Here is a 19,820-nt window from a genome sequence, read left to right on the forward strand (position 1 = left end):
GAAGGTTCACTCTCCTATCCGACCTCCTTCGCCTCCCTGGGAGCTGAATCTGAGGTTCTGTCTAAAATGCTGGGTCCTCTGTTTGAACCTATCCACAAAGCAACCCTTCAACACCTAACGTGGAAGGTAGCCTTTTTGGTAGCAATCACCTCAGCTCGCAGGATGAGCGAGATTTAAGCTGTCTGTTCTAAGGAACCATTCACAGTTTTTCACCTCGATAGGATCCTTCTGAGGACCCACCCTTCCTTCCTTCCGAAGGTGGTGCCGGACTTCCATGTCAATCAATCCATCTCGCTGACTACCTTTCTTCCTAATCCCTCTACACCATCCGAGAGGTCCCTGCATTCTTTAGATCTGAAAAGGGTTTTGAAATTCTACTTAGACAGGTCTAAAGTGATTAGGAAATCTCATCAACTGTTTATTAATTACGGGTCAATCAGAACAGGTTTTCCAGCCTCCAAGCGTTCCATCTCCAGGTAGCAAGTGTCATGTATCAAACTGGCTTATCAGTTAGCACAAAAGCCGCTTTGGTCTATGACCAAGGCTCATTCCACTAGTGGAAAGGCAGCTACAACAGCTTTTCTTAACAATGTACTGATTGCTGAGATCTGGAAGGGTATACTCAGATGTGAGTCCCTTGCTCATTGCACCATCAGGATTCAAGCAAGCCGGGCCGAAGACGGCTGAAATGCCAGAAACCGGTCCCCTGTAGCTTGTTTCCTTCCCAGTATATGAATTGGCTAGGTAGTTTGGTCTGCCCTGTTCCCATGATGCACTGGGCCAGGGTCAGACTAATTTGCATATAGCCAGGTTCTGAGCTGGGATGGTGCAGTGAGCTAAAAAACGGTGATGGATCAAGCCCTGATCTTTGGACTGGGTAAGAGTGGTCTGCTTAATTCAGACACTCTGTTCATCACCACCCCCTTTTCTGAATCAGCTACTTGGAAATCGATACATACGTTTACGAAACACAATTTTCTCGACACCAGAGCAGGCACTCGAGTAGGCCAGGCCTCCTTGAGAAATTTGGTCAAATGCTGAAAAAGCTTCGATTGTTTGTTTAGTCATTTCTCATTGAGGAGGATAGGCTTGCTATTCGATTCAGTGCTTATGACTCCTGGTGAGGATCCCCTGGAAGAGAATGATAAATTACTTGCATAAAAAAGGGTCCTGACTGAAGGAGCCGGAAAAAACAACTGACCTAACTGTCACCCCTGGGGCATGATGGGAAGCTGGGGGTCATGGCTGCCTTAAAGACACAGTGGCATTTTTTGTGTTTGCAATTGCTTTTATTTTCTATGCTATTGGTTTTCGATGCAGCCTACAGGCTAACAATACTTGCTTTTTTGCAGATTGTTTTTTATTCTACTTATTAAAATTAAAAAGAGTTCAAGTAATGCTTGCCCTCCTGTTGTGTATATTCTGTACTATATGGTTGCAAAATCAGCTTTTTATCATTACATTGATTAGCCTTTTTTTATAAGGGTTGCATTGATGTGTAAAAAAGGATATGTATATATATATAGAGCTGTGTATAAACCACATGGAGGAGGGGCCCACTGAACATCATGAGAGGGTAAGCACGCATTTTGGAAGGGGCATTTGACGAAGGCAAGCGCCGAAACCGGTTATGCGAGAATCCAAATAAAGCAAACCTCGGCGATATCCTGCTGTGTCCTTTGATCTCCTTGCCGTTTGGGAAAGAGAAGCTGAATTGTATATAGAGCGCCCTGCCTGTGAGCGCCCAAAGGACCCTTTCAAAAAAGTGGACACGGTAACATGGGCAAATTCTGAAGGTAGACAAGGTATTGGACTTGAACCGTGACTCGCCTCGATCACTCACCAGGCGCCCAAAGCTGCGGTAGTACTGCGGACCCAGACTGCTGGGTGAAACGTTTTTACAACATTTTGTTTCCAATTTGGAAGTGCCTGAAGGGTTCGAGGCAGAAAGAATGGGACCAGTGGAGAATATTGCCATTACAGCGCTGCGGTTTCCCTGAGCACCCAACTGTCTGAATGCTGCACTGTGGGACTGGTAGTCCCCGAGAATTGGTGCAAACAGGCTGAATTGGGAGCAGGTGAGGCTCCTAAACCACATGGAGGAGGGGCCCACTGAACATCATGAGAGGGGAAGCATGCATTTTGGAAGGGGCATCTGACGAAGGCAAGCGCCGAAACCGGTTATGCGAGAATCCAAATAAAGCAAACCTCTGCGATATCCTGCTGTTTCCTTTGATCTCCTTGCCGTTTGGGAAAGAGAAGCTGAATTGCATATAGAGCGCCCTGCCTGTGAGCGCACAAAGGACCCTTTCAAAAAAGTGGACACGGTAACATGGGCAAATTCTGAAGGGAGCCAAGGTATTGGACTTGAACCGTGACCCGCCTCGATCACTCACCAGACGCCAAAAGCTGCGGTAGTACTGCGGACCCAGACTGCTGGGTGAAACGTTTTTACAACATTTTGTTTCCAATTTGGAAGTGCCTGAAGGGTTCGAGGCAGAAAGAATGGGACCAGAGGAGAATATTGCCATTACAACGCTGCGGTTTCCCTGAGCACCGAACTGTCTGAATGCTGCACTGTGGGTCTGTTAGTCCCCGAGAATTGGCGCAAACAGGCTGAATTGGGAGCAGGTGAGGCTCCTAAACCACATGGAGGAAGGGCCCACTGAACATCATGAGAGGGGGAGCACGCATTTTGGAAGGGGCATCTGACGAAGGCAAGCGCTGAAACCGGTTATGCGAGAATCCAAATAAAGCAAACCTCTGCGATATCCGGCTGTGTCCTTTGATCTCCTTGCCGTTTGGGAAAGAGAAGCTGAATTGTATATAGAGCGCCCTGCCTGTGAGTGCACAAAGGACCCTTTCAAAAAAGTGGACACGGTAACATGGGCAAATTCTGAAGGTAGCCAAGGTATTGGACTTGAACCGTGACCCGCCTCGATCACTCACCAGGCGCCCAAAGCTGCGGTAGTACTGCGGACCCAGACTGCTGGGTGAAACGTTTTTACAACATTTCGTTTCGAATTTGGAAGTGCCTGAAGGGTTTGAGGCAGAAAGAATGGGACCAGAGGAGAATATTGCCATTACAGCACTGCGGTTTCTCTGAGCACCGAACTGTCTGAATGCTGCTCTGTGGGACTGGTAGTCCCCGAGAATTGGCGCAAACAGGCTGAATTGGGAGCAGGTGAGGCTCCTAAACCACATGGAGGAGGGGCCCATTGAACATCATGAGAGGGGAAGCACGCATTTTGGAAGGGGCATCTGACGAAGGCAAGCGCCGAAACCGGTTATGCGAGAATCCAAATATAGCAAACCTCTGCGATATCCTGCTGTGTTCTTTGATCTCCTTGCCGTTTGGGAAAGAGAAGCTGAATTGTATATAGAGCGCCCTGCCTGTGAGCGCACAAAGGACCCTTTCCAAAAAAAAAAAAAGAAAAAAAAAGTGGACACGGTAACATGGGCAAATTCTGAAGGTAGCCAAGGTATTGGACTTGAACCGTGACCCGCTTCGATCACTCACCAGGCGCCCAAAGCTGTGATAGTACTGCGGACCCAGACTGCTGGGTGAAACGTTTTTACAACATTTCGTTTCCAATTTGGAAGTGCCTGAAGGGTTCGAGGCAGAAAGAATGGGACCAGAGGAGAATATTGCCATTACAGTGCTGCGGTTTCCCTGAGCACCGAACTGTCTGAATGCTGCACTGTGGGACTGGTAGTCCCCGAGAATTGGCGCAAACAGGCTGAATTGGGAGCAGGTGAGGCTCCTAAACCACATGGAAGAGGGGCCCACTGAACATCATGAGAGGGGAAGCACGCATTTTGGAAGGGGCATATGCCCTGTTTTAGAGTTTCGGTTCCTGTGGTATGGTACTTGTATAAAAATACAGATGTTTGCTTAATAGCTGCCGAGAGGCACTGCTGGAACGCCATCGAGCGATAAACATCCCTTCAGGCATCGTCCTGTCTTTAATACCAATTGTATCACCCTATCACGACGCTGATACACCGTGCACTATCAGGTGCCAGTCAAATGCTTTCAGGCATTGTCCTGTCTATATACAATTCTCCACGGAGTGAGAGCACCATCATTGTGAGTCGCTGACCACTACAGTGTACCCGGCTGGGCTACCTGTAAGTCATTTTTAATTCATCACCATGCATGGGTGAGAGCAAGTCCTTATGCAGATGTCCCCAAATGTCCTGTCCTGATGAGACCCATATCCTCAAGGGTTGAAACGCCGTCGACGCCACAAGGAATTGAACCTATAATTAGTGCCTATGATTATATATGGTCACTAAACAGAATTATTTATTAATACTTTGGTCATTTTCCTTCCTTTTGGTCATCCTATGAGAAACCATTGTGCTTATGTTTATTTGTGTGTTGTTTAAATTAGTTTTGGTTTTATATATACACTTGGTACACTGTGCACTCTTCTGTTGTTTTTTGTTTTTTGTTTTCACATGATTATGTGACAAATTGAATATCATTGTAGAATTAAGCAACTAGTGTTTTGAAATATAAACATTGTTGAGACTTATTTAAACTTGTCTGTGCGCTTCTTTTTGACATCCCTGACAGACCTTTCTGTGTCGTTATAATCTGCTATTAAGCAAACATCTGTATTTTTATACAAGTACCATACCACAGGAACCGTTGTTCTATGATATAATATAATGCCCTGGTTCCTATGTGAGTAGGGTTCTCCTTGTCTTCCTTAGAGACTGTTTTAGAGTTTGGCAGATAAACTACTAACACAAATGTAAACAAGTACCCTGTCCACTAAACGCTCTGTCTGGCCACTGTATCCTGAGTTGGGCAGAACATCAGTTTTCCGATAGCGATACCCCCACTGGCTCTGTCTTCGGAAAACTTACACTGATGGTCCAACAGAGGAAGGGCCTGTTTCAGTGAGGCCTTTTATATGTTCTTCACTACTGGAAAAAACTGGCATTTACAGGCAAAAAAATGACCCTTCAACCTGGGAGAAAATTTCCAGGGTATGGGGTCACTATTTTGTGTTTGGAAAAATAACTTTGAGAGTTTGTGGTAAATAACAAAAGCCTGTGGTGCGCGACTACCTAAAAGACAGTGCCCATGCACCAAACTTACAGTGCCTTTAGATGAATCGCACTGGTGGTGGTTCTGATGAAGGCACAGACATCTCTGCTGGGCCGGGGGTTATCTCATAATTTAGTGATGGTAGTCAGGCCAGGGTAGCAGAAAAAATTATGTCCGCCACCCTGATGGATGGCCAAAGTCAAGGATAAGAATCTGCCCCTTAGTCTTCACATTACGACAAAGATTGAAAATACTTATTGTGTATATCCATGAGGTCATTTTAGCAGATACAATGAAACCTTTGCTCCCTTATTATTATGGGTGTTTTAGTATAGCGTACTTTGATTTTGGCAAGAGTCCAGTGGGCCATGGGCCAGGTCCTGCAATCAACCCCTGGGACACATTGGTAGGTGGGTGCAAGACCAGGCCACACACCAGAACTTTCTTCCAACTCCTACTCCACATGGCTGATAGATAGGTAGTTGAGTGCAGGGCCATGCTGCAGGCTAGGTTCTGTGTCTAGATACCGAAAGCATTGGTAAATGAGTGCTGGGCTTGGCCACAGGCCTGACCTACTAGCTTAACTCCCACAGTAGGCTGTGTGCAGCTCAGGCTGATCGCTGCTGCAGTTGGGTGCTGGATATACATTCAACCACTAGTACATATCAGGAGATGGGTATAAGGTCAGGCGGTGACCTTTTTGCATATAGCCAGGTACCGATACAGTAAACAGAAAAGATGTCACCAGCACTATGGTTCCATATAAACCTAGCATGATGTCACATCAGGTGTAAACATGGTTCCACTGTTATTGTCGCAAAGCAACATCTAGTGTTGCTGGGTGACACATGGCAATGGTTCAAGTGAGTAGTCTGCAAGAGACAGATTGTCCATAAGAAAGAACATTACAGAACTTAAGTAACCTGTTTTCACAAAGTATATATTTTGTTTTGTAATTCTGTGGAATGTGGATATTTTGTTTTATGGAATTAAAAATGACATGAACATATTATTTTTAAAACATTCCTTATTGAGCTTCAGAACTCCCAGTACAGATTTGATGGGTTTTCTTCTCAAATAATTCTTTGTTTTCTCTGTTCATAGACATCAATTTGTACATTTAATATCTATTCTCTCATTTTAGTGGATTTTTACATGATAGAAATTTCAGCTATGCTATTGAACCTGTACAGCCTTTTCTGAACTTTAAGCATCTAATATATCCTGTAGAAAATACTGAATCCTTAAAATGTGGCTTGAAAAACTTCTCCTCATGGGTTAACTATGATCTGAACCCAAAACCAAAGGTAGGTTTATTTTCCTGCAATATAAAAATGTTAACAGAACTTAGGTGAAAATGTAATTATTCTTAGCTTATGTATATTGAGTGTATATCAAGTACAGTGCAAATTTTATTTAAAATATTTATTAGTATGATGTTTTCCTAAACAATCAGTGAAAATCAGTGATACATACACCTAGGTTGCTTGCTGAGTGAACTGAGTGGTGTGCTATTTTTACAAAATTGCATTTTCTTTCCACTTAGCAATGATTTGAGTGACAAAGCACAAATGAAAAGTAAAGCACCAATGATCATGCTGTACCAGTACCAAGGTGCAATTTGAGGCTGGCCGTGATAGAGCCTGGGTCAGATTCACCAAGTGGATTATTTCCAGTGAAGTCCCACTTCAGAAATGGACTTTGTACATTTTTGAAGAAAAATGTGGAGGTTACATCTAAGTCCCAACGCAGAATGGGACTTTTTGCACCTTTTGGAAAGAAAAATCCTCGCTGCTTGGGTTGCCACTGAAACTGTAGCTGCGGTCGTGGTGCCAAAAGCCTGTTGTCTGAGGAAGATTGGTCCCTCTGGAGCTTTGGAGATTTTTTTGCATAATTTTTCTGTGTCCCTGTGAAGAATAGAGGTGCAGGGATCTCCGATTGAAATGAAGATAAATTCCAGTTCGACACTGTGGAACTGTCAATTAAATTGTGTTTTCGGAGGGTCCCTCTGAAGCTCTGGATGAAGAGATTTCAAAAGTTTACAAACTTCCTTCTGGTACCAAACAACCGCAGGATATCCGAACAAATGGGATAAAAGTGCCCAGGATCAGTTCTGCCCACTTTTGCAGTAGTTACTGTTTGCTCTACTGCCAAACAATCCTACAGATCACTTTACATCCGAAATGGAGGAACCCTTACTCCCTTGCGCTGAGTTTCTGTGCTCACCCAGAGGTGTGGCCCGGGAACTGAGCAGGTCCTCCGTGGTCACTCAAAACTGGTTCTGGGTGAGCTCCCCCTCCACTGGATTTGTTGACAGACTGGATGGGGGGGAACAAAGGGTTGCCTTTTCAGGTCTTTCCTTGCATTCACTTGTGGAAGAGCAAGTTGCTTTACAAGTTAATGAAGTTTCTGGGTCCACCCTAACTGATCTTCATGCAAAGGGAAGAAAAATGTCTCCCCCACACCCAGGTTATTGTTCCTCCACTGAGAGCAACTTTCCTTCCTCATTAAGGTCAAGCACTAGCTCGGGCAGCTGCTGGAGAGAAAATGCAAATTACTCTCCAAAAGCTTCAAGAAGCGACAATTTTACTTTTTTAAACTTACTTTTCCAAAATATTTATTAAACATCCAACTTCATAATTGAATTAAGCTTTTGATAAATATCAAAAATAGTGATTCTAGCTTGTCCTAAACCTGAAATAGCAGAATTAATATTGTAATCTGTACTGTAGTTTTCTCATAGGACAGCCAGAGACTTCTAACCACAGATTCAACACCATGTGAAGCTTCCTAGGCATCACACTTGTTTCGGAAACTTTGAGAGCAATTTCCTTGCATGTCAGCAGGCCATGTAGCTTCACATCCAATCTGTCCTGCCCCAGATGTGATGTTACAGCCCCTATATATGCACCAGGTCCAATCCTTCTGATGCAGATATGGAGCTTCTCAAATTCTGTAATTTTGACAGAGTATTTTCATATTACGTGTGCAGACATGTCTCCTCTTTAAACTACAAGGTTTAAGTTGTATAAATATTTTTACGGACACATGTGGTGTTTGGGATAAAAAAAAACTCTGCGTCGCATGAGTGCTAAACAGCAATGAATCGCAAGGCCATCTGTGACAGCAAAGTGTACTCACCATTGCAGAACACCGTTAAAAGTTTTTAAAAAGTGGTTCTGGTAGAAGTCATGGCCACACTCCTGAGGCTACTCCAAAGGCGATTGTCATAGACGTCACAGGATTAAGGTAGATGGAAAAAATCAAAGAAGCACAAAGAAGCCCAAACATAGGTCTCCGTTGTCTTGCCACATCCACGATTCAGAGTTGCGCAATGCCTCAGGCACGGCCAGGCTGCAGAGTCATTCTCCCACTTTGGAATCGATCGCAGTGCTGATCCCGATGTGCATCATCTATGTCCTAATAGTTCCTGGAGCGGACACAGGCTTTAAAACATAATTTTGGTACCACACACTCCTTCGGGCTTCAAGAATCTGAGGTGGTCTCCAGTCAGGTTACTGCCAGTGGATTTATACATGACGACTGCGCCACTTGGCCTTTAATCGAGTCTGGTCCCTTCCTGGAGCTCAATGCCACCAACTCCAGCTTTGGCACGAAGTTCAACACCGCACTCAGCACCACAACTGACTCTGTTAGCCCGCGATCTGATGCTAGCTTCACCGATGCCAGAATTGGAGCCAGAATTTGAAACCAAATTTCCACCACCGAGACATTCAGAGCCAGAGGCATACATTCCTCACCATGAAGAGAGGAGGATGCAGATGTCAACATTTATGGTGACTGTTGGACTTGGCCCTTTTTGCAAGGTCATCCCAGAACTTTTTGCCTTCCTCCGGTATTTTTTCCAACCTGTTGTTAGTGGTTTTATGACTCTGGGCACTTTATCACTGCTGATCAGTGCTAAAGAGCATGTGCTCTCTATTGTAAACTTCGTAAGATTGGTCTACACCTGTTTAGCATATTTAATTTACCTATCAGTCCCTTGTACAGTGGTATCCCATATACCCAGGGCCAGTAAATTAAATGCCACTGGTGGGCTTGCAGCGCTGCTTGCGCCACGCACCAAAGTAGCCTTTCAAACCTGTAACAGGCCTCTGCCACTGCATGGCCTGCACGCACCGTTTACTGCCACTGTGATGTGGCATGTAAAGTGATTGCCACATCTGTAACTCCCCTTTTATTGCATATCAGTCACCCCTAAGGTAGGCCCTAGCTAGCCCTATGGGCAGCGTGCAGTGTAGGTAAAAGGTAGGACATGTGCCTTAACTGTGTGACATGTCCTGGTAGTGACAAGCAGCCTATTTGGTTTCTCACTGCTGCAAGGATGCCCTCTTATAGGAATGCATTGGGGATTCCCTAATATGTGCTTCAGTGGTAATGCCTGATCTGAGAGGCATAGCGTCTTCAAGTTTGGTATGTTTGGAATAGTAGCACTAAATCCTGCTTAATGGTGAAAGCAGATTTTGTATTACCATTTTAGAAATGCCGCTTCTAGAAGTGGGCATTTTGTGTGGAATTTGTCTTTGTGCCTGCCTGATGTGTATTGACTGTCTGGTTCTGACTGACAGGAGAGAGGAGGTGTGCATGAATTCCAGCCAGTCCGTGGGGAATTGAGGTGTGTCCTGCCCTGCCTGGGTGACTCAGTGCTAAGCTGAATAGACCTTGGCTGAATTTAGAGTAGCGGGAGGAGTTGTCCCTTGCACCTGAATAGGCCTGGTCTGCAGACGGGAGTGGTGGGAGGAGTTGTGCCTGCACCTGAATAGGGCTGTGCCTGCCTTCCACAATGATTGCTCCACCCCCCTATGGTTTGTCAGGAGCCAAGACCTACACTTTGAATGGGGAGCGTTGTGCCCTGTTAATTGTATTTTTAAAGTGCCCTCAGAACTGGTTTGGACTTGGCTCAGGTCCCTGTGCCAAGGCAGAACAAAGACGTTTGTGACTATAAGTACTGGGGCTGTAGCCCTATGTTTTTTTTGGCCTGTGCTGGGAGCTGATCTAGAAGACACGCCGTGGACTGATGTGTGCCACTAGGAACCACCATTGTGGACTACTTGCTGCCTGCTGCGTAGCTGAAGGGACTGCCCTCTGCTAAGAAGCCCTACGTGCTGGCCTGACTGTGCCCTGTTTACAGCTATTGGGGAACCCTCTGTGCTTGAGAGCACTTCACGTCTCCCTGCTGGAGACAGGCGAAGCGGTCTGTTTGGCATCGCTTCAAGCGCATGGTCAGTGCCAGATTTCCTTAGAAGAGAGAAAAGGAAGCAGCCTGTGTGCCTGCCGGCACACCTACAACACTAGCATGGTGGCCACTCTGCCTTTCGTGTGTGACTGCACCTGAAGCAGAGTGGAGCTGACATCGACTCAAACTTCGCTCCGTAGTCCAAAGCCGCCCTAAGTCAGGCAGAGGAAGCCTGGCTGTGGGCGGGGCTCCCGCAAGGAAGAGGATAGCCCTGTGTGTTCCCTGAGCCAGGTTGTGGGCAGGGCCCGTGGCCGTGGTAGTCGAGAGAGGAGGAGCACAGCCAACTGAGGCTACTTTCCTTGGAGAAGAGAACGTCATCAGAGTCTCAGCTCTACATCAGCTTACTAAAATTGCAACCAATACTCTTGGCACAGACTGAAGTAGGGAGGAAGATGGCGGCCGGCTGGAAGGTCCGGTCGGGAGCTCCCGTTAGCCGACAGGCTCTATACCGAATCTGACCCAGCACAACACCGCAGCTGCGACGATGTCGTAGCTACATCACAAACCAAAAACAAGCACCAATATTGCCAATGACTTGATGAAGGGGCCTGAAAGTGACCACACAACCTACTTAATTAAACAGTAGATATTTAGACCAACTATTTCGTCCAGAATCAATCAATAATGTTTATTTTAGTTTTTTGAGTCAAAACATATATTATACAAAATTCACATGTTTATGTACATTATTTTTTCACTCTACATATATTCACACCAACATTACTCACACTCTATACAAACATACAGCCTTACATACACATAACAAACAAAGAATCAATTAGCATCAATTTACAACAAAAGCTATTTACACAACTTAGATTGCAAAAACAACACAGGTAATCAAATCAATTATTTTAAGAGTTTGATGATTTTTAGAGCGTCCTAGTGTTGTAAATAACGGTCTACGCGTTTCGAAAACCCTTTCTTCGAGGGAATTCTCTTCAGGACCACGTAGCTGTAAGTAAGGAGACAGACAGAAGTCAGTCTAAAAGACGACCACAACTGTGTCACTTTTTGATAGAAAAAGGGGGGGGGAAATCCTACCTCACCGGTGCTTGTTTCCACCAAATCTGAAACAGACAAAATCACAACCTAACTCAAAACCTTGTCAATTAACATCTTTCTCAAAAGTGCAGGCACTTGAACAACAAACACCAAACAGCACGGTACTTACATATTTCCTTTCGTAACTGGCTTGTGTCTCAAAGTGAAATCTGAGCTCTGTGTAATGCAAAAGGATTGAGTCAGGCACGATGGCGGCACGTTCGGAGTTTAGAAAACACTCGTACAAAGGAGCGGCTTACTTACAGAAGTTGTATGGCTCGTTTCAATGTAGAGCGATGGAACAGGCGGGGTGGTTTGCCTGTGGGAAACGTGTGAATCCAACGTTACTAAACGGATGGTAACAGAAGGTAAAAGACTCAGAATTCAGCTGGCTCATGTGAGGCCGGGGGTATCTTACCCGTGTTAGTGCGTGTTGACTCAAAACACATCCAATTGTTTCTCGCTGACACAGGGTGCGTCTTGTGGATCAAATCTAGACGACTGTCAGCCGGCCCGCTCTCGTTTGCAAATGTGGGCGGAAGGCGAGTGATTTCCGATTCCAAGGCCCAATGGGACATGTAGTTTTACGAAAGTCTTCTCCGAGTAAAAAGCACCCACGGAGGTGTCAGAGGACTTGGCACAAGTTAAAGATGGAAATTAAATGTAGTGTCGGCTGGATTAAAGGAAGGGGCTGAATCAATTGGATGTGCCAACCAGAAGGAGATTAGAAAGTTGAGAGACTCCGACAGAAGTATAAATGAAAAACTTGAATCATTAGAAAATCAAGCAAGGAAAAATAACTTGAGGATCTTAAATGTACCTGAAAATCTGGAAGGGCTGACATCAAAAAATTCACCATTCAACTACTGGAGGAATATTTCCCCTGGACTAAAGATGTGAATCTGGCTGATGACATACAAAGGGTACACCGGGACCCGTTTGGAGGATTAAAGAGAGAAGAACACCAAGGAAGATCTTAATCAACTTTAAAACATATACACTAAAGGAAAAACTATTAAGTGAAGGTCTAAAGAGTAGCTCCCTAATAAAAGACAATTGGACCTTCAGGATACGCTCCGACATGTCAAAAGCCACCCAAGACAGACAGTGGGAACTGGGCCAATTCATGCAAGAATTAAAATCCCTCGGAGCCACAGTTCAGATTAGATTCCCAGCGGCACTGAGAAATATGCGGCGGAATAAAATGTATAATATCAGGGAACCCAGCGAAGTAGAGACTTTCCTAGAACAAATGAAAGAGCAGCTGTGGACGGCGACAGAAAAATAAAACAGGAGAAATTATGTAAACTACATGTAAATAAGGCGATGCGTGGAGCTCAAATGGGCAAAAAATACCGCCCAAAAAAGAAGAATGGAGGCTTCCTCGGGGTGGGAAACAAAGCACACAACAAAATATAAAAACAATTAAAAAAGAATGCACGGGTGGGGAGCAAACTAGGGAAAAAACTGAAAAAATATCCTCAGTATTCAAAGTTAAAACTAAAGTACAAGTACAAGGAGTGTCTGGGAAATGTAAAAAAAAAAATAACAAAAATTGGCAACAATTAAAGAATTCAAAATATTATCATGGAACGTCAATGGGCTTAGAACAGTCAGTAGACGGAGAAGGATATTCGAATATCTAAAAGGAGTGGAGAATGAAGTGATTATTCTACAGGAAACACACCTCCTGAAATCAAAATGGGAGCAAATAGTGAAAAGCCTTAGATGGGTAGACTCCTATGTATGTTCCAATCAAGACTGCAACATTAAGGGCATTACAATAATCTTTAAAAAATCACTTAATGCAAAAATTGAACATAAGGTAGTGGACAGCAAAGGAAGATGGGCTCTTGCCAGGGTAAGAATTCATAACAACATCTTTACCATAGCAGGATACTACGGGCCAAACACCGATGACCCAAATCCCCTCCAAGGCTTATACGCAGAACTACTTGAATCAACCGCCCGATAATATTGGGGGGTGATTACAATATTATCCTGGACACTAAAGTGGACAGATCACCTCCTGGGAGACTTCCCAATTTACCCAGGATGAGAGAATGGTTAAATATCTATAAATAAAGACCTGGGTTTGATAGTCATGTGGAAGGAGAAATGAAACAATGGGTCCCCCTTCACCCTCTATAACAAAAAATTGGGTCACAGATCCAGAATTGATTACTTCCTGATAAGCAAAAACTTGCATAGAAACGTTAAAAGCATAGATCATTTACCAGCACACCTGTCAGACCACTCGGCGGTACAACTCACCTTACAAACTATAATCAATAAACCTCAATCCAGGTGGACAGTCGATCGTACCTTACTACTAGACCCCAAGATACGAGAGGAGCTAGGCATCACCTCAGCTAATTTTTTTGAAGACAATCGAGTAGGCACAACAGACCAAATTACTTGGGACACCTATAAGGCAGTAATTAGAGGGAAACTAATTAGTATGAGTGCCTACAGAGCAAGAGGGCGTGGCTTTGCACTCGATGCGAATGGTCGCCTGTGGGTAGAGCTCCGTGCCGAGCTCCCCTTCCCGGCGCTTTTATCCTGCACTATCCTCGACAAAACCTGCCGAAAACCACTAGCGAGTGCCCCGCAAGACCTGATACGGCGCCTGCCCAACTTTGGCGCCGATCGGACCTGCCGCGCCGCACCGGAGGGAGCTGGCCACCTGCGGCCGCGAGCGCCGATCCCAGGCCCGGCAAGAGCCCAGGAAACGCCGGGAATCCCGAGACGGCGGAAGGCCCGAAAACGCGGCCCACGCGGACTGCACGCTCACGCAGCGGGTACCATCCACCCCCCACGGCGGGGAGGTGACGAGGGGTGACGACCACAGCGGCACAGCCTGGGACCCCACACTCATGCCGGAGGGGGTCGGCGGGTGCACCCCGAAATTGGCGGCAATCACTGGACCTGCACGCAGCCCCCTGCAACAGGCGCTACATGCACCCAAGCACACGGAGGAGAACAGAGGTGAGAAGCCGGACCCTAGACGCCTGGGGGCCAGCAGACAGCGGGGGCCGGAGCGTGCGGCGCGACGAGCACCAGCAGACAGCAGAGGGCGTAAAGGCCACGGCGCACGAAGCGTGAAACCCTTGCCGCCTGCAGCGCCTACGGGACACTAATCACCCGCGAACGAGCACCGAGCCCTGGCGCTTCACTGCGACACAGTTTTTCAACCTACCGGCGAGAACCAGGGCACACGCCATAGCGGCAACACCACCTAAGCACACGGGGCCGGACAGGAAAATGCCGCGCTGACGCGCCCACAATACGGCCACAGGGATGACAAGCTACACCGCCCGCGCCTCGGGGGAGGCCAGACACCAGACGGCTACCTCACAGACGCCTGCCAAGCCGCCACCTACCTGCACCGGCCCACCGCCGCACCCCCGCCGACGGCCAGGCTGGACGGATCGAAGCCGCGCCTGAAGGGCACACTGCACCCCCTCTACCAGAGACAAGTCAAGTCAAGTCAAAACATACTTTATTCGATTAAATAAAAATCATAAAAGTATACTATGCAAATACATAAAAACATCATACAGAGCTGTTAAGAACTGTACATTTAAAATTCATTAGCAATACATAGGGGTTGTGTAACACACATGATTTACACCAAATATCAACAATGTTTCACAATTCATTATAGAGTGTATATAAAATTAGGCAGAACCTGGAAATTTAATAATACTATCAGGCATATGGCACACATTCAGCTATACTCGTCTGAAGTCTCTTCCGTCTAGCGCGAATTGATGCAATCAAAAAATTCGCTACACAGAACATGACCCGATGATTTTCCATTAATTGAAGAAACAACAATGCAGGTTTTAACTGTAAAAAGCCCATTTCTCTTAGAAGGGGCTTAATATATTTTGTCCTTCCTTCCAAAAAGAAGGGGCAAAAGAATACGAAATGTATCAAATCCTGGTCAGAGAAATTGTCACATTCACATGGCACATTATCCATTGGGGCACACCATTTCTCGTAAATACCCAGCAAAAAATGTGCCTGATTAAATCTAAATTTGGTCAGTAACCAGCGATGATATGGGCGTGTGACAATGGTCAGATATGGTTGCACTGATATTGAAGTAATCAGCATAAAATGTGACCTTACTGTGGGTTTAGAGATTTCAGTCGATTCTCTCTCCATTTCTCTGATCTTAATAAAGTTCAGTTTTACCCAGTTGATGTCTTCTTTTTTCAAATTTTTCGGGTCTAAATATAGTTCCGGTCGACCTAAAGTTGCTGAAGATTTTTTAATGTAGGCCAGCCATTTAATATCAGCCCCTTTGTCCCGCCCCAGACAATCAGTAAGAATCTTATGATTCAGTGTAAGTTTTGCGTTAAGCCAAGTTCTAATCCATAATAAAAGCGGTGCCATATTTAGGATGTCCGCGATATATCCCATTCCCAGCTCAGAGTGAACCGCAAAGGATGGTGTGGATTGGGGAAGGCCCAGAAGGGATCGTAAAAATTTGTTTTCCTCTCTCTGTAACACAGTTAAATCTTTGTAGCCCCAGATTGCTGCCCCATACCTGGCTATGGCTATTGTTTTGGCTTTATATATCGCCAAGATTGCCTCTGGGGGTTTCCCACCCAATCTTTTCGCAAAGCCTAGGATAGCGGCCGATGATCTTTTAACTGCCATTCTTTTATTGGTAACTTGGGGGACCCAGCTACCCAGATCATCAAACACTACCCCCAGGTATGTAAAGATTTTTACTTTTGATATTACTGCGTCATTGCAAGAGAGGGTCTTGATCTTATTTCTACCTTTCCCAATGAACATCACATGCGATTTTTCTACATTAATCACAAGGTCTAAATTTCGCATAAAATTCCCAAAGGAATTTAAAAGACGTTGTAGGCCTATGGGTGTCCTCGCCAGTAGTACTGTATCGTCAGCATACAGTAGGACTGGCAATGGGGTACCCCCCATGCATGGAACATCTACAGACGTTGCAGTCAGATTAGCACCCAAAGAGTTAATATATAATGAAAATAACATTGGGGCCAAAATACAGCCCTGGCGCACTCCCCTTCCGGACTTAAAATCAGCCGTACACTTCCCGTCCTGCGACATACGTATGGCCGCTGTCAGATCTCTATGCAAGTCAGCCAGGAAGTACACCAGTGCCTGGTCTAACCCCATTTCCAGCAGCATGGTCCACAGCCTTGACCTATTGACTAGGTCAAAAGCTGTGGACAGGTCCATAAATGCCAAATAGATTGATCCCTTTTGGGCCACAGTGTACTTGCTGACTATAAGATGTAAATTGAGGCACTGATCTTCAGTGCCTCTGCCAGATCTAAAACCATACTGTGCATCGCACAAAATGTCATTGTTGGTTGCCCATGTAGAGATCTTGGCTAGGATCACCTTCCCTAGTATTTTAAAGGACGAATCCAACAATGATATCGGCCTATAACATCTTGCGTCCCCTCTCTGGCCCTTCTTAAAAATTGGGACTATTATAGACCGAGACCAGGTTTTAGGTAATCTACTTTTATCTATACTCGCTATATTAAAGATATTTGCGAGGACAATTGACCATGTAGTGGAGTTAGATTTGTACATGTCTGCTGGTACCCCGTCAGGGCCCGGGGCCTTATGAGCAGTTGTGTCCTCTAAAGCCTTTTGGACTTCTTTAATGGTGAATCTCAGAGGTAACACTAATTGTTCACTTACTACTGGTACAAATGATTCTATCTGAAGGTTGCTACCATATATCTTTTTAAAATGGTTCAGCCATTCCTTTTCAGATATGTTCAATTCCAACGGGGAGTTATCCTTATCACTAAACAATGGTGTATTTACAATTTCCCAAAATTTGGTACTATCCCTTAATGTGGCCTTATCATAGAGCGAGACCCAAGCATTTTCCTTGATCTCCTTCTTACGGGATTCTACTGTGAATTTATAATTTTTCCGTAGTCTGGCCACTGCTTGTTTATCCCGGGGAGACCTTTTTAATTCTGCCAGTAGATCTTTATGAGCCTTTGAGCATTTTTTGTCGAACCACCCATACAGCTTTTGCAGAGACACTTATAGGAGGGACACGCCGTGATACACGAGACCGAAGAGCGGAACCGGCCAGACCGACGGGAATACATGGGAACAGACCAACAGAAGTGTATACCCGGACCCGATCCGACGCCACGTGTCTGAACACGCGCCCCGCTGGCCGACTGTGAGAGCCTCCCCTCCCCCCCCCCTCCTTCCTCGGAACGCCCGGCCCCGGTTCCTGGCTCCCCGGCAGACCTGCCACCCGAACTACCCACCAGACGCCCCCCTACTGTGGGCTTCATCGGGGGCACCGAGCACTGATTTGAGCACTGATGTCTGGCGGGACCAGGACACGGACCGGCACTGGGGGTGCAATAAACAAGGGCAAAATGGACAAAACTGGCAAGATCACCGACCAGGACCAGACGGCAGCAAAACTCGACACCATGCTTGCGGCCATGGAAAGGCTGGAGGAGTCTATTCAACTTACACGCACCTCCCTGGCCACTAAGATCGACAGCGTGGCCATTGACCTCACACACCTGCGGGCAGACCACAAAAAGCTGGCAGATCGCACTGCGTCTCTGGAAGGAACTGTGAAAGAGCTCCAACCCCAAGCTAACCAATCGCACAAACACATACAGGACTTGCTAAATCGAGTGGAGTTCCTGGAAGACAGGGCCGAGGATGCGGAAGGCAGGGCACGGAGGAACAACGTGCGACTAGTTGGTGTTCCGGAGAAATGGGAAGGGAAGAAACCGGAGGAACACATGGAACACTGGCTGACGTCCATCCTGCCAGAAGGTTCACTCTCGCCCCACTTCGTGGTGGAGCGCGCCCATAGAGTCCCCACCAAGCCCCTGGCGACAGGCTCTAACCCGAGACCCATGCTTCTCCGCATACTGAATTACAGAGACAGAGACTCGATACTCCGTGAAGCACGCAAACTCAACGAAGTAAGAATTGATAATACAAAGGTGATGTTCTTCCCAGACTACACCATACAAGTACAGAGGCAGAGACACTCTTTTTTAGCAGTGAAAAGACGTCTGCGTCAACAAGGCCTACAGTACTCCTTGCTATTTCCAGCAAAACTGAGGGTGATAGCCGGCGAGAGAACATATTTTTTCACGGACCCAGACGAGGTGGAGGCATGGCTAGATAACGGCACAGACTCAGCCCCCAAAACGCCTGCAGATCGCACTGGCGGACGCCAATCTGGCGGGAACAGGAGGCGACGCCGCCCTCGGCAACGGGCACAGACAGGCGCGAGCGGAATGCAGAGGACACCTCCCCCCGCGGCCGCTGCGCTGCAAGAAAAACAAGATGCCCTCCGGCTTGTGATGGAGCTCAGTCGCTCCCCGGCACTGAGCGAACCAACTGAGAGCGGCGGGCGGACCCGCCCCAGCGATGATGGAGCTATATACGGACTATCGGACTCTCCCGCGACGGAACCTGGACCAGACGTCACCCCTCAAACGTCGGATTACATTGGCTGACTGACTCCTGGAACACGTCCACCGTAAGCCCCTCATGAACGCTTGGAACACCACCCGCGAGGAGGTCGCGGACCCGCACTGAACAGAACCAACTAAACGGGACCCTCAGACTGCCGAGTGTTGCGAATTATCCCGGCGATGCTCCGGAGGCCACTGAACAATCAGCCCATGGCTCCTGTGATCGCCTGTTCCACTACAGCCTGATCAAGACACGTAATGTATGGTGTTTAATGTTTGTATACCCCGACTCCCCATATACTGTGTATAGCACGGGCATCCATGTACCCCCCGGGAAGGGGAGCGACCCTCATATGATGACTCTGAAGACACTTAATCAGCCGCTACTGCGAGCACTGCATAGCAGCCCCCAGAACTGAACTAGACTTTGTTACTCTCCTTGAGAGCATGGACGGGAGCACATTTGCCCTCCGACCTTTTGGTATTTCACATGTTTGCCTTGTTAATTGGCTGAATGTTACATTAGTCATGTTAATTACCTTCTTCCCCCTTTACAGTATTGCTGTGGCGCGTGTGACAGACTGTGCTCCTGGCGAACAGTGGGTGGGTTGGTGGTGTTGCCGGGGAGATAAACTGGGGAGGTCGTTCACGAATTGCAATGTCTGCGAGTAAAATTTGTACCTGGAATGTGAGAGGGATGCACACACCATCTAGACGGTATCAAATATACTCGTACCTCAAACGCCATCATGTACAGATTGCCCTCTTGCAGGAGACCCACCTCTGTGAGTCTGAGGTTAATACCCTACGTCGTAGATGGAGAGGTCAACTGTATGCCACACACCACTCTTCCTATGCTAGAGGGACACTGGTATGGATACGCCCGGGCACCCCATGGGCCGCGTCAGAAACACTAGTGGACCCCGGGGGGAGGTATGTAGCCATTAAAGGCAAGTTAGATGGGAACCCA

At 46.6% G+C, this 19,820-nt stretch overlaps 1 protein-coding gene across 1 annotated transcript in view; it reads left to right on the top strand.

The window, feature by feature from the left end:
- The window catches only part of LOC147683291 (disintegrin and metalloproteinase domain-containing protein 9-like), a 2,469,977-nt gene that overhangs the window by 365,069 nt on the left and 2,085,088 nt on the right, over positions 1 to 19,820 (top strand). Inside the window, exon 6 of the mRNA XM_086944815.1 lies at positions 6,207 to 6,369. Coding sequence (XP_086800941.1) covers positions 6,207 to 6,369 — 163 coding nt within the window. The remainder of the gene's footprint in view (positions 1 to 6,206; positions 6,370 to 19,820) is intronic.

This window comes from Lissotriton vulgaris, chromosome 11, assembly GCF_964263255.1.
Source record: "Lissotriton vulgaris chromosome 11, aLisVul1.2, whole genome shotgun sequence".
NCBI classification, from domain to species: Eukaryota; Metazoa; Chordata; class Amphibia; order Caudata; family Salamandridae; genus Lissotriton; species Lissotriton vulgaris.